This window comes from Zosterops lateralis (assembly GCF_965231275.1).
Source record: "Zosterops lateralis genome assembly, chromosome: 3".
Taxonomy (NCBI): domain Eukaryota; kingdom Metazoa; phylum Chordata; class Aves; order Passeriformes; family Zosteropidae; genus Zosterops; species Zosterops lateralis.
Window position 1 is genome coordinate 32,542,664 of NC_139764.1, and position 24,720 is coordinate 32,567,383.

At 43.2% G+C, this 24,720-nt stretch overlaps 1 protein-coding gene across 1 annotated transcript in view; it reads left to right on the forward strand.

Annotated features, from left to right (window-relative positions):
* The first annotated feature begins 2,964 nt into the window (after positions 1–2,964).
* Positions 2,965–24,720, forward strand: part of KIF26B (kinesin family member 26B) — a 272,065-nt gene continuing 250,309 nt past the window's right edge. Inside the window, exons 1-2 of the mRNA XM_083856560.1 lie at positions 2,965–3,268; positions 3,372–3,773. Of these exons, the coding sequence (XP_083712686.1) occupies positions 3,206–3,268; positions 3,372–3,773 (465 nt within the window). The 5' untranslated portion in view covers positions 2,965–3,205. The remainder of the gene's footprint in view (positions 3,269–3,371; positions 3,774–24,720) is intronic.

Genomic DNA, 24,720 nt, shown 5'->3' on the forward strand with positions numbered 1-24,720 from the left:
AAATTTGCTACTGAGAGGCTCCGAGCTCAATTTTACCATGTCCTGGGGTCCTCATTTCTTGGCTGGAGGGGTTCTGCCTTCTCACCAGACATCACCTTACTTCTCCATCCCAAACAAACTTAGCCATGAGCTAAGGACAGAGAAAACCATCCTCCTCAAGATCCTGCCATGTGGAAGGCATCAGTTTTTGTCCTGCTGGGCTATTCCATCTGCTCCAGCACCCCTCCACCCGCGCTGCTGGGCAGGAACCCTACCGAAACCGTGAGTGTGAACCCATCTCGTTTGGGACCATGCTGGACCCTCACCCAGCCGGGCTCTGAGAGTGCTGGGAGGAGTTCCGCCTGGGGAGAGGGGGAGGCAGGGGGATGCTCCCCGAGGATCCGCAGGCGGGGGGGCTCCCCGAGGATCCGCAGGCCGGGGTTGCTCCCTGAGGATCCCCAGGCCGGGTTTTCCCCGGAGCAGGGGCAGCCCCTCTCCCGTCCCGGTCCCGCCGCTCCGTCCCGCGCGCTGCCGGCAGAGGGCGCTCGCCGCCCGCCAACGCCGCTGGGCCGCGCCCCCGCCTCAGCCCCGGACCCGAACTCTGCGGGCGGCCCCGTCCCGCACCCGGGTCCTGCCGCCCAGCCCGGGGAGCAGCGCGGTCTCTCAGCCCGCCTCGCCTCCTCCCCCGGGCCGGTGCCGGCTCACCCCGCCCGCTGCCGGGCCCCGCGGAGCCGCCGTGCCCCCTGCCCCGCCGGGCGCTGCCCCAGGCCCGGGCCCGTGAGGGGAGCGGCGGGCGGGCCTGGCACCGCTCGTGTCCCGGGCCCGGGGTGCGGGTCGGGAGGGGCAGCGCGGGGCTGAGCGGAGCTGCGGGTCCCCGGCAGAGGACGGGGTCAGCGGGCAGAGCCGGCAGATGGGGAGTTCAAGGTCTGGCCGAAAAAAATAAAGGAAACCCCCCAGCTCGGCACCAGCACTGAGCCCAGAGAAGGAGCAGCTCCACTCCGCAGGGTGAGCGGCCCCGGCCGGGCCCGCGGGCCAGGGGAGGCGGCACAGCTCTGCACGGCTCTGCACAGCTCTGCACGGCTCTGCACGGCTCTGCACAGCTCTGTACGGCTCTGCACAGCTCTGCACAGCCCTGCACAGCTCTGCACGGCTCTGCACAGCTCTGTACGGCTCTGTACAGCTCTGTACAGCCCTGCACAGCTCTGCACGGCTCTGCACAGCTCTGTACGGCTCTGCACAGCTCTGTACGGCTCTGCACAGCTCTGTACAGCTCTGTACGGCTCTGCACGGCTCTGCACAGCTCTGCACAGCTCTGTACAGCTCTGTACAGCTCGGCACAGCTCGGCACAGCTCTGTACAGCCCTGCATGGCTCTGTACAGCTCTGCACGGCTCTGCACGGCTCTGCACAGCCCTGCACAGCCCTGCACAGCTCTGTACAGCCCTGCACAGCCCTGCACAGCCCTGCACAGCTCTGTACAGCTCTGCACAGCCCTGCACAGCTCTGTACAGCTCGGCACAGCCCTGCACAGCCCTGCACAGCTCTGTACGGCTCTGCACAGCTCTGTACGGCTCTGGGCTCGCATCTCCCTGCCTCACCTTGTCATCCCTCTCACGTCCGCCTACGGAGCAAACCACGGCATCTCCGCATGCGGATGGATGTGAAACCCATTCACACGCAGCACCAGCCGGGGTGCACCTTCTTTGTTTGCCCGTTTGTTCATCTTTTGGGGGTTACTGTGTAAATGCACAAGGCACGACAGATGCAGCCTGGCTACCTTGGATGGCACCACTCGTGTTAGCTTTAGATTAAACCCTTCCTTACCACATCAGGAATGGATGTTCCTCTCTCAGAGTGACAACAGAGTGAAGTTAAAACACAGCAGAGCGTTTTACACATCTTTACTGCTGGTAGAGTGTCTGTAAAGACACACAAACCTGGGAGATTCCTTGCTCAGCGATTCAGCAGGCTGGGTTTGTTTCCTCTCGGCTGTTGTGGGCCAGGTACACCAGGCGTGCTGCATTTCTATGGAAGTAACAATAGGAGGGAAAGGTGGATGCAAGTCCCCTGTGTGTTCTGCTCTCCATGTTATGATCCTATCAGGGGATCTGGCATTTAGCTCTTTATTGCCTCCATTTCTGAGAAAATTACCAACTCGTTTCCAGGGGGAAGATTTATTAGAGGTGAATTTTCTATCTACAGGATTTGAAATAAAAAAAGGGTATGTAACAGATACACATGATCACCAAATGGAAATCGTAATTAGAAAGGAAAGATTAACAGGGACACGAGTCTGTAGAATTTCATTGTTAAGAGATCAATTTATTATGCAAGTTAAATTAATACAAGTAAAATTACAACACAGAAAAGAGATGCCAGTGACTGTCATAAATACGGCTCGCTTTTCTTTCCTAGTTATTTAGGGAGGATTGGGGACACTTGTGAAATGATGTTCATTAAAGCCTGAATAGAGGCAACTAACGTGGAAGCAACAAGGTTCTCCCCCCTCCTCGCACCCACCCGCCCTTTCCAAGAACGGGGTGGGGGGGGGAAACCACAGACGTCAATCAAGAAATACTGCAAAATAAAATGGACCCTCCCGGCAGCCGAGGCATCGCTCAGACTCTGGCAGTCCCAGCCCTGCAGCTCCTCGGCTGAGCGGGGAGCGCAGGGGCTCCGCAGCCCGGCTCTTCCCTTCCCTTCCCTCCCTGCAAAACTGTCAGGCACAAATGGGCAGGAGGATATTGGCTGCGAGGGGCGCGGAGGCTCCTCCCAGAGCCTGGATCCCGATATTTTTGGAGGATTTCTTCTAACTCAGTTACAAACCTCGGTGAAGGGAACAAGTTGCCGCTGGAGCGGAGGCAGAAAGCGCCTCTGCTTGGGGAGAGCGCGGCTCCCGCTCCTCCTTTCGCCTTCCCTTGGATGCTTCACCTCACTGGCGGATGAGAGCTGTGCTGCCAGCGGGGGAACCGCTCCCCATTTGGATGTTGCCGTTTCTGTGAAAACATCAAGGGTTGTAAGGGAATGAGAGGGGAGACAATGAAGAAGAACCGAGCGGGAGAGAACCCCATCCCCAAGCGTTTTCCCGAGAACTGACGGGCGTTTTGGGGCTGGGCGATCCCGTCGGAGGCGGCGGAGGGAGCGAGGACTTCCCGGGACCGGCTCTTCCCTTCGGATGCGGACTGGGAAACCTGTAGGGAATTCTCCCGCCACCCTGCGCAGCCACCATGAATTCAGTGGCTGGGAATAAGGAGAGGATCGCGGTGACGGCGCGGAGCAGAAAATACGGGGTAAGTTGCCGGGGCGCGGCGCGGGGACACCGCGGGCGCGGAGCGTCCGAGCGAAACTTGCCGGGGCCTCCTGCCTGACCCGCTGCTCCTTCTCCCGCTGCAGGTGACGGAGCCCTGCTCCCCCACCAGGCCCGCCGCCCCGTTCTCCGCCGAGAGCTGGTACCGCAAGGCGTACGAGGAGTCCCGGGCGGGCGGCCGCCCTGCGCCGGAGGGAGCGGGCTCTGCCCTGGGCTCCTCCGGCACCCCGTCCCCCGGCTCCGGCACCTCCTCGCCGGGCTCCTTCACCGGCTCGCCGGGCCCCGCCTCGCCCGGCATCGGCACCAGCTCTCCCGGCTCCCTGGGCGGCTCGCCGGGCTTCGGGACCGGCTCGCCGGGCTCCGGCAGCGGCGGCGGCTCCTCGCCGGGCTCGGACCGCGGCGTCTGGTGCGAGCACTGCAACGCCCGCCTGGCGGAGCTGAAGAGGCAGGCGCTGAAACTGCTCATCCCCGGGCCCGTCAGCAGCAAGGTGAGCGCGGGGCCGGGGCAGGCGGGGGGTTCCCTGTGCCAGGAGCGGCCCCCGGGGCTCCCCTCTGCCGCTGTCACCGCCCAGCGCTCTGGGGTTTATTGGTGTTCTCCCTCTTCTTGGTCTTGTTGTCTTTTTCCATCCCCTCCTCCTGTTTCATGTCTTCGGAGGGCTGCCTGGCTTCAGGGGCGTCTGTGGCAGTCCTTCTTTCCTCCCTCTTTCTGTATTGGTGGGGGTTCTGTGCTGTTCCCTGAGCGCTGGTGTTTTGTTTTTTTTTTCCCTTAGTGAGAGGAGGGGGTTATGAGTAAGGGTGGGAATATTACATGGGAGTCACTGGTGCCTTTGCCCTTTTGCTGTCTTTGATTCCTACAGCATGGATTTACAAATCATCCTTAGACTTGGCAGCCAACTTAGTAGTGAGGTGTGTTTGTATGGTCTGATGCCGGAGGTTTCTACTTCCATTGGGGGAAAAACCCTCCTGTAGCTCTGGGTTCACATGAGGTATTGAAATGCTGTGTGAGCCCAAAGACCATGGCAGACCATGGCATTGAACCCACTTCTCCCAGGGGTCTTTGCACAAGGATAACTTGGTGATGCTTCTCTTATAGAGAAGTGTCAGATTCTTTTTAATTCCCAATAAGACTTGAAAATACTTGAAGCTGCTGGACTCTGAACGTTGGGTTGAATAAACCTGTGCTGAAAGAGGATGTAAGCATTTCTGACATTTGCAAGCATTTAGTGTTTTAAGAGCTGACTCAACCTGAATACAGTTGGAAACCTGCTTTCTGCCTCTCTTGGGGTATTTGGTACCTCCAGAAGCATACTCTGAAATTCCTTGGTATTGTTTTGTTTGGCTTTTTGTTTTTTTTTTCCTGTTTGTTGTTGTGCATATAAGATTAAGGCTAATAGCCCTAAACAAGTGACCAACAGCCCTTGGCTGACCTCATGTTACTAAAATAGTCAGCATTGGGTTCCTCCATAGCAACCCTGTGAGCATTGTATTGTGAATGGGTCTGCAGCTCCTGGAATGTAGTACAATGCAATTTTGTTTGCCTTGTTGGGTCCAGGTACTATCAAATGATAATATTTACTCTTCCACTTCAAAGAGTTTTCATTAGTGGTTACAATAAAGAGGTATCATGGAAAAGAGCTGACTGCTGAGAAAGGGTCCCTGGTATTGCTGTTGTGTTGTACTCTCCATGATTTATTTATCCCTCTTTGAGAGGGAGTTGGTGCTCTCATGAACAAAAGACTTAAGGGCTGGTTGTTACCTTGTCTCAAGACCTGACTTAAATGAATTATTAATGAACAGGGAAAGGTGGATCCATCAAAATTAATAGTAAATTTAACCATTCATACATGGCTGATTTCATTTTAAAGGGGCCCTGTATGAAAGTCTGGTCGAATTTCAGGCTGTGTGATATTTGACAGTGATTACCAGCTGTGAGTATAGGTGGGAAATTACTGATACAGATATGGGAACCATTAGGGTAACTGAGATTAGGAGTGGAGAGGAGGATAAAACCAACATCAAGGCACAGTATTACATAGAAATTGACTGATTTTAGTCATGTAAATGTTTGCACAGGGTTCCCTTGCTGCAGTGGTGATTGACGTTGCCCATCCTTAGTCTTCCTGAGAGGTTACCCTTGTGTTTCTGCTGCTACTTGTTCTGCTGTACACTTAGTTTAGCTGATGGTGTTGCACAGGCCAGTCTTTATTTGTATCAGTAGCCTTTTAGCCTCCTTACCTAGGCTCTTTTTTCCTTCTTACACCTCCTTTCCAAACCTTCCAGTTCTGTAGGAGTGCCCCTGACAGAAGTGCTGTCCAATCTGTGCATTCAGGAGCAAGGGAGGAGGCACAAATGAGGTGGCCTTCATGGGCAGGGGTGACCCTCTGCCCTATTTGCTAAGCTTAGTAGCACTTGCAGGCTCAGTCTTGTTGAGGTACTCCAGCCTTTGGCACACAACCCCTTTCTGTGGTGGATGCTGCTGGCTGGGACTGTTTGCAGAAGCATCTCTTTCTCTCATCCTTTCTGGCTTGTGACTGTTAAGAACTCTCTGGGCTTGTGATTTCTGCCTTCAGCAGGGGCTGCCCAGCAGAGTGAGGCTCTGGGCTGCATGATGTGGGATGCAACAATCATGGCTGGTGCTGCTGACTTCTTTGGATTGGGTATTCTGTGATGGTCTTACAAGTTTGTTTTTCCTGGGTAATGGGGCAACCTTATCAGTGTCTGCTTTGAGGAGAGCATGGTGTTGGCATGGGCTCTGCTAGTTCAGTGAGGCCTGTGAGCTGCCTCTGTGTGTGCCATAGTAACACTCTGGGAGTTCCCTCTGAGGGTGAAGATGTACAGGGTTTCTCAAAAATGTGGAAACCTGTTTGTGTCTGGGGAAAACTGGCCTTGGTTTGCATTGAGACTGAAGTCTAACCACACTGCATTAATGTAGCTGGCATTTTTTTCAGAGTCCTGTGAGGTCTGCTCTTGATTGCTGCTATGGAAATAGGGGATTTTTGAGTGTGGAACAGATCTTGCCACTGAGTCAGGTGGAAGAAGGAGCAGATCATATTCCTGATTCTGGGTATGCCCTCAGAACTTGCTAAGCGTCTTACAGTTCAAGACTCTGGTGCCCATAGGACACAGCTAATTTGCGATACTCCTTTATTAGAACTATTAAATGAAGCATCAAAAAATCTGTCTGTTGTCTTTTAGTCAACCAGGTCTGATATATGTTTTCTATTGTTGCTGTCTTCTGTTGAAGACAGCCTAGAATTTTCTAGGGTATTATAAGTACAATCTGTGGCACCTGTTTCCCATTTGTGCTGTATTTAGAAATGCTCACGATCTGCAGAACAAATACAATATGAGAGTATCTATGTTTTAATGTGTATCTAGTAGCAGATATTGGAAGCGGCAGTAACCTATCCAAATGAGAACCTACAATGATGTTTTTGACAGTGTGCAATCATGTAAAGGTTTGTATATATCTGTCAAGTGTAATAGTATACTTAATCACTTCATAAACAGACCAGGCTTTATGCATGAAGCAATGTACTGAAGCTTTTCATTTGATTGAGAAAAAGCCACACTTAAGCTAGAGAAAACTGCTTCTGGCTAGGTCGTTGTTAGTGTTGAGGTGTTTAGATTTCCATTTTAAATAGAAACATTCTCTCCTAATACATCAACAGGATGGAAACTTTGTGGTGGTGTTGTGGTTTATTTATTTATTTATTTATTTATTTTTTGTGAGGCACAAAGGTGAACAATATATAATAAAGAATATATGATTAGAGTTACATTAATTTATTTTAGCTATTTAAAATGCCAAGTTCCCTGCCAATAGCAAAAAGAATAGCTTTTACTACTATTGTTTCTTTTTCCTCCTCTTGTGGTACAGATGTGACTTAATGATGTTCAGCAATTACATGCATAGAAGGGGTTATATTTTATGTGAATTGCATCTTATTGTAACCCCCAAGCAAAGCAGGCCTGTGGGAATTGACTAGCACAGGTGGTTGATATAGTTGCACACTGCAGTTTGTGACTGAGGGCATCTTGGAGCTTTTGGTACCTGTTGGGGTTTATGTTGCATGATGATAAAGATTGTCTGATGCCCTTCTAAAAATATAGCCTAAGAAAAAGCTTAGCATAAAAAACAAAAATCTGTATTGGTAATTTGAGACAAAGTTCTAGCATAGAAATTTATGGCATCATACTCCTTATTTATCAAAACTTGTGTGAAATCTCTTTGCTTTGAATTCAAACCTGTGATATTACCTGTCTTCAATGAACATTAAACTCACAGGCATCTAACAATTGAAGAGTTGCTATATTGATGTGTACAAATTATATTGTGTGTAAATAATCAATGGAATGCTAATGAGAATGCTCACAAGCTGATGGTTATAAATTTGTTAGTACAGGATTCCAAAATCCCTGAATACAGCCTTTACACTGAGGTAATGTGGGAATGTAGACATGAATTGCTGCTTGGGCATATTGTGATTGGGTCAGGAAGTAAGGATACTACTATAAATGGTAGAGATGTATAGCACTGATGTTGTTAGGTGGTTTATGCTGTGGACTTTTCCTTACCTAAAATTCTGTGCTTCTGAATATAAGAATTGGGTAAATTCTGAGCACAGACCCTTCCCGCTGAGCACTAGAAGGAAGGAAAGGACTTACATTCAGAGTATGGTTTTGTTTTGGTTTTTTTTCCACCAATTTACTGGCACTATCTGATTTTTTGCTTACAGTTTGTTGAATTAGTCTTCTTGTTCAGGGGCGTTTAGTGGTCAAAGACTTGACTCCTAATTATTAATAATGAAGAAAGCCCTGAAGCTGATGTAATGAAAAATAGGTTTCTGTTAGCTGGTAGCTACTTTAGAAACATTCCCAGTAGAGACAGGACAGTAATAAACCCTTCCTCAAAGCTTAGCAAGTGGCAGAATAATGGAATTTCATTCCCGTCCAGACCTTTAATTTGTGAACAAGCACGGCCAGTCTGTATAGTGACTTAATTCACTGTGCAAAAAAATCTCAGGCACCTAATCATTTCATCCCAACTCATTGTAATGCAGATAGGATTATTGCATTAGAAATGTGATTTTAAATGGCCCGAGGCAGTAATTTGTCAGCATTTGGGGGGATTAACTCCATTAAAGTTTAGGCAACAACAACCATTCTTTTGTGTTGCATCACAGGTCACAATACCAAACATTTAGCATAACTCATCTGAGAATCTTCTTACAATTGTATGCCCTGGCAAGTTGGGAAACTGAGCTGCTTCACTTGCACTGGAATTACAGCTGCTTGCAGAGGTCTAGAGGGGACAAACGGATATGCCTTTGCTGCTGATGAATTAATGTAAGCCCTTTCCTAGGAGCAGCTGGAAGCCTTGCTGCTGCAATCCGCAGTGTCAACACGTGAAATAATATAACTATTTCTTTTGAGCTTGCAAATGTCTTTGAGGTAAGGGTGAAGATGCTGTGTGGTAAAGACTGCTCTTTAGGAAGCTGTCAAAACCATTAGCTCTGCAGCTTTCTCTATGGGATGAAAAAAGGCTTGTCATTTCTGAGTGCATTGGAAATTAGAAACCGGCCTATGGTTATATTTTGTGAATTGAAACTATAATGTTTCCTATCAGAAAAAAAAGTACTTTCAGACCACAGACAGTGCTGTTGAAGCTGAAGAGGGAAGTATCAATGAAGTAAATCTCTAGGGAGGAGGAATTTTTTTTTTTTTTTTTTTTAACAAAGATTGGCTGTGCATCAGCAAACATCTACAGAAACACAGAGTCAATGCTGAGTCTTTAACTAGCCTCTTCATGCTGGGTGATGAAGTGTCTTCAAGGTGTTTTATGCATGCCATGAATGCTGCATAAAAATATATCCAAAATCGCCTTGTATCTTCAGATAGTCTTGTGTTTCGTTAGAAGTAAATGTTGCAACATCCACATAAATCTTGTATAATAAGCGTAGGATTTTGGTGTATAATTTTGGACGGGGAAAAGTAGCAAAGACTGTCCATGAGTTCCCCAGACAGTGTTTGAAAAAACGTCCCACATTACCAGTGTGGGCCATGGGCATGTAATGGGAGTCACGCCGGCATCAGCAGATTATTAGAACATTGCAGGGCTGAAAGACACGGTGGTTTTGCCACATCAGCAGCACATAGCCTTTGACATCATGTAATTGGGGTGCTTCCAAGCACTGAACCTGCAGCCTGCCACCACAGTAAACTTGACTGTCATGCTCTACATAATGATGTAGTCAGAACTGCAGCACTTTGTGACATGAGGTCTGTGTGTCAAAAGCATGAGAGATGTTCTAAGTTAAATTGCTGGCTTGAATCTTACTAGTGTCATCTGTGGCTTGAGAGGCATTGATGTTGTTAAAGTGGAGGAACACAGGCATACACCTTCCCCTCCTGCCACTGAATAAATAATCCCTAGCCTGCAGTATCTGTTGTTGAAGCTGAAATTCAAGAATTATCTCAACTGCAGAAAAGCAGATTGTTTATCAGGGTGTTGTTACAAATTACAGCTTGCTTAATTAAAATTAAATACACAAAGTAGTATCCTAAGAGCAGAAAGTTTAGAAGAACCCAATGACTTGTGTTGCCCATTCTTCTTTTCAATTACTTTTTATGCAATCTTCCTACATTAAACCAGGTTTGTTTTTGTGTTGTTTTCTTTTTCATAGCTATGAGCATAGTGAAGCTGCTAAGAATTGTGTTTGTCTTTGGCTTTGAAACTTGAAATATATAATCAGACTTGGTACAGATCAGACTTTTTAGTACAGTTATAATATCTTGTATCACCTACAGCCAGGATATGAATATGCTAATACTTCTTTTCCCTCCACTCTCCTGTTTAGAAAATTTTACAGTATAGCTTAGTAATATTTTGATGAGAGAGTGTTTGAAGTTTCTTTAAGTAAAATCAGACCAACACAAGACACTTCATAAAACAGAGGAGAGTTCACTGAACTGTTTTGAACTTGTCATGAAGGCTGAAACACTTGTCAAGACATACCAGAATCTGAAAATTCTTTCCCTTGTGTTCTTTCCTGTGTCCTCACCATATGAAGGTCATAAGTTAGCATCACTGCAGGTCTCCTGTGTGAACACACAGTGATTGCTCCCTGCCTTAGTTCTTATAAAAATGATATAAAAATGAAAGTTCAGACACTTTCAATAATACTTCTTTCTGAACTCAGATCCTTTTGATCAGGGAGTGACTGGATGTGCTGTTACAACAGCAGATGCCAGGAGCCAGTGATCTCTGAGAAAGCCACTGATGAGAGCAGCACAATGCATCCAACTATAGCCTCTATTCTAACTGGAATACAGATTTTTAATTTTTTTTATTATTTAATTTAATTTTTAATTACTATTTATTTATATTATTTAATTTATTAATTTTTTTTAAAAAAATTACTTTACAAAGAGACAGTAAAAGAAAATATGGTACCAGGTGTACAAAAGAATCAGTCTTAAGGAACTGGTGTGTTCAATTGCAGCTTGAATTTATTGCTATGGTGTCAGAATTCAATTTATTTTATTTAAAATAATACAGCATACTAAGGCTGTTAAAAAACTACTTACTGTTCAGGCATTGGTATACTTATTAAAAATTATTTTTGTCTTCAACTGTGTTTATTTTTATTGTCTGTCAAGGTTTAACCCCAGGCAGTGGCTCACTCTCTCCCACACCAGTGGGATTAGGGAGAGAATGGGAAGGGCAAAAATGAGAACTCATAGGCTGAGATAAAGACAGTTTAATAGGGAAAGCAAGCACACAAGCAAGGCAAAACAAGGAATTAATTCACCACTTCCTGTGGGCAGGGAGGTGTTCAGCCATCTCCAGGCGAGCAGGGCCCCATCACACCTAACAGTGACTTGGGAAGACAAACACCATCACTCCACTTGTCTTCAGCACAAAATGCTGTCCAAAACACAGCCCCACACCAGCCACTGGGAAGAAAATTTAACTCTACCTCAGCTGAAACCAGCACACTATCATTAGGATCTTCTGTTTGGTCTGTATTATTAAATCATATAGTATGTGGTTGATCTTGAATTTCTTTTATGTTATAAGACATTTTCTGTTTTCTGGGAGGAAAGAGAAAATACTTCATTCTGAAGAAACTTTGGGCTGGTTTCCTCTTCTCAGCTTTCATCTGAAACTCTATTTGGTAGCAGTGTTTGTGGGTTTAAAAATAATAAATTGCCAGGGAAATTCTGTTCAAGAGACCTGAGGAAACCAATAGGGTATTAAACTGGATTTGGTTTGCAATTCACCATGAAAACAAAAGACTTTTCTCGAAGAAACTGACACTTCTAGATAAAGCATTTGTTAATACAAAGTTTTTGTATTACATGTTTAAAGTTGTTACACCTTCCTATTAAACAAAGAAGAGCTGAGTCTTCTTACTTTGTTGCCCTCCAAATAGGAGAACTACTTAGAGGCCACATGGTATCTCTTTTGTTTGTGTATGGTCAATGATCTTATTCAACAGATTTGGTGTTTCAGGAAAAAAGCGCCAAATGTCTCTGAAAAATTACTTTATTCTAGTAAAAACTATTCCAAGCCATATTGAGTGTGCATCTGGAAAACACTTTAAATTTCTTGCTGGTGGTATGTATCAAAGGAACTGTGTATGCTGAATGTAGTATGTCTGTATCCAGTGCAATATGAGTGATGTCAAGCATCTATTTAGCTCTAGGAAAGCTAGCTTCCTTTTCTGTAGGAAAATTAGAAGTTGGGAATACAGTCTGTGTTTTGGCTTCCAAATTACCTTCAAGTGGAACTTGCTTTATATGTATTTGTTTCCTTACAAATGTGTTTTGACCTATGGATTTCTTATGATCTATTAATAGCAAGCCTCTACTCTAACTTATATTTCCCTATGCTCCCTAAATCATATATACTTCAACATGATCATTTACTTGCACCTGGGTATTCACAACAGCTTCTCTATTCCATGGATTTTCACTGGAACAAAATTCTACTCACGTGAATGTTTGGGGGAAAAGCAAATGAAAGGAGACTTTGATATCTACCACAGTAAATATCTTCTTTTCCTGCAGAAAAAGTGAAGTTTCACAGTGGTTTAGGGGTTTCAACTTTGTTCAGAACTGTCTGAGGAGTACTGCCTGAGGATGGAGTTAGTTTTCCCCAAGTTGGGCATGTTTCATTCCCTCTTTCTCTACCACCCTCAACTGAAGATGAGCAAGAACTCAGGAATACAAACCCTCAGTTTCTGTGGGCCTCTGTGCTGTTCTGGTGGGAATTGCCCATTCCTTCTATCGAGGTGTACTTGAAGATACAAGGGAGTCCTGCAGTGCTGAAGGAGGTGGTTGCTTGGAGCCCGTTATTTAAAGCAGGGCAGAACTGGCCTCAGCATGTTCCTGTCCTGCCTCCTGTAAGTCACCTGGGCAAACCCCCGTCTTACCAAAGCCAAACTCAGACTTTATTATGCTGAAGTTACTCAGGAGAGCAGACTTCTGCCTGCTAACTGATTGTCTGGATGATTACATGCTACTATTTCAGTTGGACAGTTTTATTTTTCTGTGCCTCTTGGCTAAATGAACCTCTGACCTGTTAAGTGCCAAATGCTGAAAGAATTACCCATTTATTCCATCCACCTGATGGACTCCAGCAGAAAGCCTAGTGGGCAATAAGGCAGCCTTGGCTTTAAGCAGGCGCTGAACAGTGAGAATAGAAGTCATTACTCTTCATTTCTCTATTAGTTTCACTGCTCATTTAATAGTGATGGGCAAAGAAATACATTAATATCCTATCCAGCAGCCAAATGCACCAAAGTGAGAGTGTGACTTGTGTGTTTTCCTCTTTCTTAATGGCATCATTAAAATTTAACAAGTCCTCTAAATCATGTTAGTATTCCCAGGGTTAATATGCTGAGATTGCTGGCAGCATTCCCACAGGAAGAGTTAACAGTGGCTGAGGCTGTGTGGCTGGCATTTGTTACTCAGAGGAGGTGTTGGGACTGGAGAAGCTCTGGCACCAAAAAGGCACAATCAAGTATTTGGTGATGGGGCACTTACAATACACATACGTATTCTTTGGTATTTACCTCTCCCTTTGCACTCCCTCCTTGCTTTTCTCTCCCCATTAGCCCTAAAGCTGTCAGATATCTCATCTGCTGTTAGATTTCTAATGGAGATTCTTGACAGTAAGGCTGCATATGTGTGAACCTCGCAGGAAGGCATACAAGTGTGCTGGTCGGTGTGAGTGTCAGATTTAAGAGATTGTTAGACCATAGATGGCTTTTACTGGAGGTCGAGAAGGCTAACAGAGTGGGAGATGCAATTAAAATGGTATTTGTTAGAAAGGAATAGCTAGCTGTCTGGGCAGACTGAACATGGGAAAATGATGGGTAGCTGAAAGGCCATTAATGATGGCTTTGTAAGCAGCTCTGCAGCATGGGTGGTAAGCCTAAATCCAGAGCTGTACTTTTAGTATGCCTAATAAAACTGGCTTTTTTTTTTTTTTTTTTTTTTTTTTTTTTTTTTTTTTTTTTTTTTTTTGTGTGTGTGTGTGTGTATGTGTCGAATCTATTTCTGAATAACGGATTTGACAAAAAAAAACTCTGGATTTTGGGTTGGATTTAGAGGTAGGTGGAAGAAGTTACAGTGAGTAAGAGAAGAAACAGGGTTTGGGAGCCTTCTACATCACCTTAAAAACAAGGCTCTGCAAAATTCTATAGAGTTGATCTTTGTAAAGTCATGGATTTCGGTGCTCTGGCGAGAGGCTGTTTGGTAAGGAATATGAGATGGGGCAGGCAACTCATCGAAATGCTTTCTCATTTTAAATGAATGGTTGTGATCTGCTTCTTGTAAGGTCTTGGCAACAGCTTAATTGTTACAGGTATTTGATTGCTCCCCTCCCCCCCCTTTTCTGAACTGTTCAGTGTTTGGCTTCACAATAATTTTTAACAATTTTCGAAGTTGAAAGGAGTGGGGTAGGCACTGAAGGCAGATTGGCCAATACATTTTGGTGTCCTAAAAGACATGAGCAGCTGTGACTATAGAAAGGGCCCAAGGAGAAAGATGAGAGGAAGAATACAAGGTGTGGGGAATGAAGCTGGTCCAGGCAACAAAGCAACAGTGCTTCCATGGGAGAGGTGGCATGCTGGGGAAGCAAGGAGAAATGGGTAATAAACTACAGTTCTGTAAAAGCCTGAGCTCACTTTATAGTCTTGCAGAAATTATGCGTATGAAGGTTGTGTTTTGTTTTTCCTTAAAAAAGCTATCCCTAAAATTTGTCTCTTAGTCTGTCTCTCTTTCTTAAAACAGAAACTAGGAAACTAGCAAGCAGCTAGAAGAGTAGAAAGTGTTAACTCAGAGTTGTCTTTGGTTTAATGCACTTCAGTATTTTTCATTCTGAAATTTATTTTTTTTATCCAAAGGCTAAGGTGCTGGTGTATCCTGTGATCTAAAGATGTGACTGGGTTTTCTTTCTTACATCTAATTGATTTGTTTCTCTTTTTACCAGTCACAAAGACATCTATGTTCTATAATGCCAATTTGAGATTTTGTATGAAATAGGAATTCAGTTCATTGCACTAGCAGTTTTACCCAGCATAGCAAATAAATGATGTATGTTTTAGTGCATCAGCAATAGGAATGAATTTAATGTTGCTTTTCCTTTCCCTGTGCCTGTCTGTGAAGGGAGAAAATGTTTGATTTCCAGATTGATTTGAATTCTTATAATGTTAAGCTTACTAATTCTGTAGTATTATTGTACTAGACAGTCTAAGGCACGCTATTAAGTAGCAGTACTTGTTAATGCTTTAAAAGCAGAATAGAATAGACTTAAGGTGTGAGAGGACAGCTGAAGGTGGAGAGTACATATAAAGGCTGAATCCACTGGCACTGATGGCTCTAAATGAAGCACTTTACAGACTGAAGTGCTTTAAATTGCCATCCTTCTTTGTCAGTCCTAGTTACTTGGCTCTTCCTAGCCTGGTCTGCTACTGTCTTGCCTGTTTAATATTCCACTTAAGTATAACAAGAGATGAAACATCCAAGATGTCTGTATCCTCCAGGAGTCAGCACTACTGATGGGAATACTTGTGTTAGCTGTTTATAAGCAATGAGCTAAACAGGGCTATAAAGAGGAGAGGGAGAAGGAGGGAAACTGTTGTGACTTCTCTTAATTTGCTGTTCTTTTTATCAGCAAAGGAAATAAATTTCGTAGCTTTCCTACTCCAAACCCATGTGCTCTGGGTAATACAAATTGTTTCAATAAGCACACACTGCTAAGGCCTAGATAAGGGTTATTTCTGTGCCTGAAATACCAAGGACTAGAGTGTGATGTGTGGAAGGCTGGTGTGGAATCACGCTGCTGAGGAAGCTGTGTGTAGTAATGCGCATGGGTGACACTGATAAATGGCTCCTCTAAGCAGGCGTCTGCAGCAAATTGTCACATTGAGACTCTCCGGCATACCCCAGACCTCTGCATGAATGAAATCTCTGTTGTGCCATTATTTACTCACCTCCATATGAAATGAGGGGATAGGATTCATTGCTTCAGTGCAGCTTTTATATGAGTTTGCTCTCTTTATGTACATATGTGCATATATATTCCTTTTCCTGTACATTCTGCAGCAATGACTGCAGAACTCCCAGTGTTCTCTCACTGATTAGACCTACAGCTTTCTGAAATGAGATAAAATGGCCTTCATGGTAAAGCATGGGTCTTTTACTTCTAGAAACCTAAAGTGAAATTTGTTTTATTTACTCTGGTTTTTGACTAGACATGTGTTTAATTAAAGGTAAATAATAAGCATGGTTTGGTTTTTGTTGATTTATTTTGTTTGTGGCTGTTTTAGTAGAGGTTGCGGTGGCTGGAAAGGGAAAAAGCTTGGATTGTTTTCCTGTTTGAAAGAGTCATAATTACTGTCTTCAAAAGGCAGTGAAATAGTCTTCAAATCTATTTTGCACTGAAGGAAAGCCTCATCTTTTCCTTGTTACCACTGGACATCACTGATTCAAGAACCAGACTTGCTTTTCAACTTTTTTCAATATATTTGGTTTTTTTAATGGTTTCTGTTTTACAGGTGATTTTCTAGGATAATTTATCATTGAAACTCTGGTAATTTAAGCTTTGATGGAAAGCTCTCTTGTGATCAGGGTAGAATTTCTGGCCAACCTAGAAAAAATAATAGGCAATTTTTTGTCCTTAGCATATATTTCCAATACATAAAGGTCCCAGTACGTTCCCTGCTCTTCTTAATTTAGTCAATTCGTTAATCTTCAGGGCTCTAAGCTGCTGTGAGTTTGCCTGCAAGGGTGTAAAATGATAACCTCTGATGCAGCAGCAGAAAGTTAACACTGGGTCAGGCCAGAAGCACTTAGCACCTACACAAAACTTAGCTACTGGATTACACTAACAAGCACCTTAGCTGAAGTTTGCCTTCACCGTGATGTGCATAAATCTGACAGGGGGTTTGGGTGCAGCTGAGGTGAGGATGGACGTCCTGTCCCACCACCCTGCTGTGGTGTTGATGGCTGTCTCCAGCTCTCTGCTCTGCCCTGCTGCTGTAGCTCTCTTAAATTGTTGCTTCATTATTGGAGCCCTTAAAATGTTGGATATTTGCTGGTGATGTGGAATGGGAATTTGCCCACGTAATTTTCCATAGGTGAAGACCTTTTTTAATCACTTAGTGGAAGAGGACAAATGCTCTTGGAAGTAGTTAGGTGGTTTGTAACAGTAAGACGCTCAAGAAGTCACAGGGCTTCACACAACTGTGAATATTCACACCAATGTGCCCATTACCAAAGCAGGTACATAGATCTCATCTGAGCGAAATATTTGCCTCTTCTGTTTTTACAGCTGAGAAGAGTTACAGAGCAATCTGGTGAACTTAGTTGCATAAAATGGTGCCCAAGTTTCTTACCCGCTTGTGATGTTGACTAATAGACTTTTTCCTTTCTTGTTGATGTTCCATTTTCCAGCAGTTCTATGCTGACTAGGCGTTGGCTTTTCTAACTCTTTACAGAGGAGGAGAAGGGACTTGTGGTTTGCATTTCAAAGCTGTCAGCCTTGAAAGGAATTGGAATATGGCAGTTGAGTGTATGGTAACTAATTACCCAGGTATAACAAAAATTTATTTGGAAAGACCTTGACTTCTGATTCTTTGTCTGGTACTAGAAATTGACTGTTAGTTTAACAATAACAACAAAAAAAATTGTTAATGGGGTTAGGTGTGTTTTATGTGATTTTTTTTTCAGGAATGTGTTTATTAGTTCTCTTTCTTCCTACCTTGGACAGTTCACATCTATGAATAATTTAATTGTCCTTGGCTGGTGTGAATGGCATGCTTTTAGGCATTCTGTATTCATGTAGTATTTGTTAATGTTTGTTTTGCATTCTGTCTGCCTCTCTGCCTTTCCAGAGATCAAATGGATGATGCAAGACTTGACAACATATAAATGCTATTAAACTGGATTTGAAAGAACAGAAAAGCAGGCCTTTGTCATTTAATTAGTTAGAACATTAATTGGAATAGATTCTTCAGTGTTTTTCTTTTCAGTGGAGAAGTAAATGTTTGTGAAAGTGTTTTTCTGCTTTTTGTAAAGTTCGTCTTGAGAACATGTCTAGAATTCATAAGTAACAATTTGTATGGGCTTACATGTTATCTCAAATATGTTCCATCTCTGTTTTCTTTCCCTACACTTTCTTTTGTACTGACATTATTCACAAGTTTTAAACTGCAAAAATACTGGGTTTTGGATTTTAGTTCTTTTTGTGCTCACTGAGGATTGTATTGCTTTAACTGCTGTTGTCATGATAACTTGTTAAGCAGAAAAAAAGCATCTATAAATTTTTCATTTCCATCCTTCTGATCCAAACATAAGCATCTTTATGAGGTATTTATTAGATCCTGTCAGTAACCCTCATTAGCCTTGGGTTGAGACCCTGAGAACAGTGGGCAGAAAGTACACTCTGAGATACTGTGGTCTGCAGTTTTGCCAGGTGACAGGGAAACCAGGTTAATGCTTTATTGCAGTTCTATGGAGTGTTCTCACTGTCTTTTTCTGACAAAGTTTCATCTCTCAGGAAAAAACCCCATATAAATACATTTTCTATCATGAGTAAATTGCTAAATTTACTTAACAGCCTGCTTTCCTGCTGGCTGTTACATTAATAGTAACTTTTTAGGGTAACACTGAAATTTATCATTCTTAATTAAAGACTGTTGGAATGTATGTTGCTGCTCTAATATTGTAGCTATTTTGCACAAGTTCTCCAGAGTTCCTCAAAACTATTTATCTTCATGTAGTCTTGTGGTGCCTACCAGAGTCTGCTATGTGTTGCTGGGCTTCATAAAAATGTTACATATCCCTGTAGGCAGCAGAGGGTCTTTTAAGGTGCTTCTGATGCTGGTTGCCTTGAATGCAGAGGAATAATTTCCCCAAAGCCAACCCCAGTGCTGCTGGACAGTTGGTTAGCAGGTTTGTGGTCGCTTGGCTTGGTCTTTAAAATCCTGCCCTGCAGCTCTGGCTCATGGGTGTGCTGGTGAGCTGGGTGCCAGTGCTGCAGTGTCCCCTGAGGGAGAACTTTGGAGACACCGTGCTCAGTGTGGGCAGGGCTGGATGTGCTGCCTCTTTGTCTGTGGAATGGCTTGTTAGGCTGCCTTTAACTTAAACCATCTGTAGCAACCTGCATGCTCTGTTAAAATACTGTTTTTATGTCAGACCTCCAGTGGCATGCTGTGGGAGTGCTGGAAACCAGCAAGGAAATTAAGAAAATCCACGGGAAACATATTGCAGTGCATATACAATTAACAGGAAAATAATTATGCTCATTGTTGACTGCACGTCCCGCACCAGACCCCATCACTGTTTTTATCCTGTCAGCTGTAGTGACTCTGAAATGACAGGGTGTAAAACAAGGGTGAAACACATCTGTAGTTGTTCCAGTGTTTGTTAAAGGCCACCCTTTTCTTGGGTGAAGCAGTATTGGACTTTGTGCTTCCCTTTATCATTGTCCCTTGAAGGATCCATTCAGGCAGGCTGGGACTTGCTAGAGCACCCAGAACATAGTTGCTAATTGGCTTACAGCCCTGTCCTTTCTCTACTTACTGCTGTTTCTCTTCCTGTAACCAGGAAACATACTGTATACCTCTTCCCTTTAAAAAAACTTCTATGCTTTTTTAACCTCTCTACCCCATTTTCTGCTCCCTTTTGATAATTTTATTTTCCCTAACTAATGGCTCACCTGGACAGGATTGCTGCTGGCTCTGTGATTATAGCAATTAACTCTAACCCTAAGGAAATGGCTTGCTGTGTTGCCTGGCAGACAGGGTCTGCAGAAGCTGGTAAAAAAGAACAGATCACACTTCACTTTACTTTCATTTTAATCTTGTTATTGATTTTTCAAGGAAAGCAGCTTACTGTGAAGGACTTTGTCCATTTTCTGGTTGGCTAAGTTATTCCAAAATCTGTTGACTTGACTAGTTTTTCAGAGTTGCTGTGAATTTCTTACAACTTACAGCAAACAGTGGGTTTGGTTGTTCTGTAAACAGGGCTTCTTAACAGGGTTAAAGGAATTGAAAGCTACAGCTGGAAACACTGTCACAACAGTATTTTCTTCTGCATGTTGGACTTGATTCTACAGACGTGTTTAGCAAAGCCTTAGTGTTGTCTTTCACTTGGTGGTGTAGAATAATGAAAATCCAGTTTTAAGTGAAGTTAGGGCCTTGGGAATACAGTGTTGTCTTTAGCAAGCTTGCTCACACATGAGTAACTAACACCAGATGTGTAAGCAAGAGTTTTGAATGTTGGGATTGAGCAGTGTGTGTGTAGGTATCTGAAAGCTGGCCTCACTCTGTGCACCAGGTGTTATCAAAGAGCACCTCTCAGCTAACAGCAGAGGCAATAATGTGAACAAGCTGTCTGAACTGGGGTGGCATGGCACAATTAAATCTTTGTAGGGCTAACCTCAGCCTGCTGAATTGGCTGCATGAGAGGTAGATCTGCCTACAAACAAACATAGGGCTAATAAACCTACAGCTTGTTTTTGTACCTTCATAGCCCCCATAATCATTCTTTTGCCCAGAAAATTTGAACCAAACAGTTCAACAAAATTCAAACTCACAGTTACTTAGTCCAGCCTCCATTTCAAAGCAGGGTGGACTTCACCATTAAACCAACTTCTGGGGCTTATGCAGTGAAATGATGAGCATCAAGGCCAGATATTGTACAGCCTCTTGTACCCCTGTTGCCCTTGCTTTTGCAATCCTGTCCTCTCAAGTGCACATTTTTGTCCTGTCTCATTCTAGCATTTACTTTTCTCATCTCTTGGTGAACTTGTTAGGGATCTAACATGGCAAAATCAAACCCTTCCCCAAACTCATGGTACTGGTAGAAAGGGAGCTTAATACATTAAAAGTTGCTCAGTAAACCAGACCTTGTTTTACCTATGATCTCTTTCAGTCTAGAGCTGTTGTGGTTTTTAGAGCCAAATCCTACACCCAGCTGATTGATCGAGACATGAACAGCTCATCTTGCATCACTATACATAAACACTATGATTCTACTTACAGCCATAGGCAAGCTCTTTTTTTTTTTTTTTTCTTTTGCCCCGCAGCATATGAGTGCATGATGAAAAAACATGCTTGTAACTAGTGGGGGAAAAACCAGCCTTTTCACAAACGGCAGCCTTAGTTTTTACACTTCTGTTAGCATTCCTCATGGTATTTTGTTGGGTTATTTTTTTTAAGGTGATAGAAAGACTATCCATTTAAATGAGAATGCCTACCCTTAGAATTGGTGTGAAGGCAGTGAATTTGTATTGCAATGCAAGTGGATGGACAAGTGCAATATTGACAGGAGCAGTTTAAATATAGTGTTTTGTGCTCTACTGATGTGTGGTCGTGGGTGACCACTTGAAGTGACAAATAGTGGATTATATTTCATCTAATCGAAGAAAGTCTGAAAGAAGGAAAAAGGTGCTTGAAATCCATAAATGGGTTTTACAGACACATCTGAGTTCTCCCTACACATGCTGAAAAGATGGGATTTAACCCTTCCGAGACCAAGGTGCTTGTGCTGGGCTGGTGTCTGTCTCCTTACCAGGTAGTCCAACACAAAAAGCTTCTTTTCTGAAGCTGTACAACATGCAGAGCTTTACCTTGATCTGCTTGTCTTGTGGCTAAACAGCCTTCTGCCGGTGCCTGCCTTTGGGAGGGAGTGTGACAACAGCTGCCTGGGGCTTGTCCAGGTTCTCTGTTTCTGGTCAGCACAGGCAGTGAGCCATTAAGCTCCTCTAGAGCATGTCCCTTAGCTGATCAGGGCTTCAGCCTGTGCTGTTGATTCTCCTTCTCTTCATTTAGCTGTGGTGGAGAAAACGAGCTAAATGCAAGTCCCTTGGCTGTCACTACCAATCATACTTTGGGGTTTAGTACAATATAAGGATGGTTCTACCTGTTAGAGGTATTTCATCAAGTTGGAGGAATCCTAGGAACAGAGTAAACCTTGATCAACTTCCTTTGCATCATCCACTCCCCTTTTGTTAATATTTCTGTCCTATACACCCAATAACTCTCTCAGCTCCCCCCCCTTTTTTTTTTTTTTTTTTTTTTTTTTTTTTTTTTTTTTTTTTTTTTTTTAATAGCTATTTTGAAAACTTACAAAAAGCCCCAAAGTTTCTTTGAGTAATCCTTTTGGTAAAAATAAAACCATACCTCTAATGGTCAAATTTTAGGGATAATAGTACTAACCTCAGATCTGGATGCCAGACACTGATCAGGTATCCTTTTAACTTCCGATTGTTCTGAACTTGGTCTACCCTGGTCTGTTTCAAGGCACAAATACCAAAGCTCTTGGGCCAAAAGAGTAACTAGGGAATGGCAAGGTAGAAATGAGCCCAGACAATGGCCTTCCCTCTCTGAGTGGGTTTTGGTTCTCTCACCACTGCAGGAACACACATAAAGTAAAGGAATAAGGATGCTAGGTACCCATTTTTTTACCTGGTCAAATCCCCAAAATCTGGTTGCCTGGGTTTGCTGGCCAAATTGGCTGGTGGTGTTTTCATGCCACAAGTGGCTGCTGTCCTGCACTGTGAGACCTTGGTGAGCATGTGTGATGGAAAAAGAAATGGCCAGAGAAGGAGAAAAATCCACCCCAAGCTTTAATTCATTCCTGTCAGTTTCTAATGTCTTTTGAGCTGCCTCCTTGTAGCAGTGGAAATCATATTTAATAGGAGCCTTTCCATGTTCAGACAGTTTAATTATTCAAAATGCATTAAGACTTTCTAAATATCAGGACAATTTCTGGTAATAAATATATTAGTTCAGTTTTCAAAGCGGACCCAAATAATTCACAAGTATTAATGAATTATCCTCCAGGCTTTCGTCTGCCCTGGAGGATATATGACTAGAGATCAAAGGCATGGAAGAGTGAAATGACTTGCCACAGTCACAGAGAGCATGATAGTGTGATTCCCAGGACCTGTGTTTTAATGACAAAAAGCAATGTGTCACAGTGAATAGTTCCTAACCTTCTATATGGAAGCTGAACATCTTTCTTACAGTAGCACAGACAAATCTCATGGCTTTGAACAAACTGTGTTACCTACAAGGTATTTTTGCCTTTCTTTGCCCTGACTCATTTGTGGCTCTAAGACTGTAATTTCTCACCAGGAAAAAACTTGACTTGTGCAATTCATGGCATAAGGGATCTTAATAATTTTTTAGTTATTGTTTTTAGCTGTTGCCTCTAAGAGCTACCAAAATGTGAAACATAAAATAAATGTAGAAAGATTTTGTGTAATGTTATTTTAAGTTTTACTTTCCTTAATGTATTTTTTTACATTGTTGCTTTAGCACTGTGGGTGTCTATAGTACTTTAGATTGCCATAAAGCTTTACATTCTACATACTTGCATAGAATATTACTTTCTCCAGTCTGGTTGCTGCTGTTACACAAATTAAATGCTCAAACAGTGGTCTATTTCACCCTCTCTCTTATCTACCTCTTATTTTGAATTATGAAAGAACCAGGTAGATTTGACTTAGTTACTCCTGCTCTGGCTTTAATTTTTTTATTTTTTTTTATTTTAATACACTGCATAGAAATGCACTGGCAAATTTAAATTAGCCTCAACAGTAGTTTACTGTTGGACCACGATCCACTCTACCCAATTGTATCCTGTAACGAAAGAAGAATGTGTTAATGTCACAAACACATCCTCTCTTTAAGGGCTCTGTAGTTTTAAGCAGCATGGTTGCCTGTGTAATGCTTGCTGACACTCAGAATTTTCTCTTGTAATTGCAGCAGGGGAAAATACAACCCCTGTCAGAGTCAGTGGTGGGTCAATGGAGAACAAAGGCAGTAATCAATCCAAGGCCTAATTAAAGGCAATGGTGCCAGGAAATGATAGGGAATCCAACATCCTGACACTCAAACTTCCCTAATTGGACCAGTGTTCTTTATAAACTGCCCTGTGCCCCACTCCATATTGTCCCAGCTATGATATCTCACTCTGTGCTGAGTGTTTTGCTTTGCTCTCCAGTTCCCGGCAGAGTTGGGTAGAGGATCGATTAGCAGCGATTGCTGTTGGTTTAAGCCCTTTCACTTCACCTTTTTTGGTAAAGGCTCAACTTCTGAATGATGGTTATGAGCCAGTCAACAACCTACCATAGCTGTTAAACTCTTGAAAAGGGATGAGATAGCTCAGAGAGGAATATGATAAGGCTGCTGCTATTCTCAGGTTCTTTAAATGAGAGAGCTAATAGGGAAAATGGTGCTTTGGGATGGAGGAACGGACTTTGGCTCATTAATGATTTAATTTGAAATGTTGTAGTTCCTACTTGATGAGATTAAGAGAAAAACCCTCTGAACAACTTGACAGCAGAAGAGGAGTTTAAACAGCCAATATTTGTGGCCAAGAAACAAAATTGTTTTGTGCATCCATACATTTATATAGGTGGTAAAGTGTAGCAGTTGCTGCAGGTATTTGAGGAAAAACCTTACAAACCCTTTATGGGTTCTCCATAAGTGTAAAGCAAATAAATCCACATTAACGTGAGTTGTGCAGTATGTTCTAGTTAAATAATTTTTAAGTAAAGTTAAAAAGCAGGTGCTCCTGCAGAGCTTCTTAAGTGTAGAAGAGAAATCCTAATGGGATCTTCAGTAGCTTTGCCAATAAATGTTTTGAGCATCAGACTAATTGTACTTCTGCAGAAATTTTTTCATTTCTTCTCCAACACTTGTTTATTGGACATTTTTGTAAAACAGTGAGAAATAGTTAATGCTTTCTTTCATATTGAGAAAAACCTGCTAGGGAATGTAGTGGAATTGAAGTCTAGAAAAAAATATCAATATCTAGCACTTTCTTCTGGACATGAAGATCTACAGCTGGGGAGAAGGAGAAGGTTGTGGGTGGTAAATTGCAGCATGCCAGAGTTGCTATATAGTT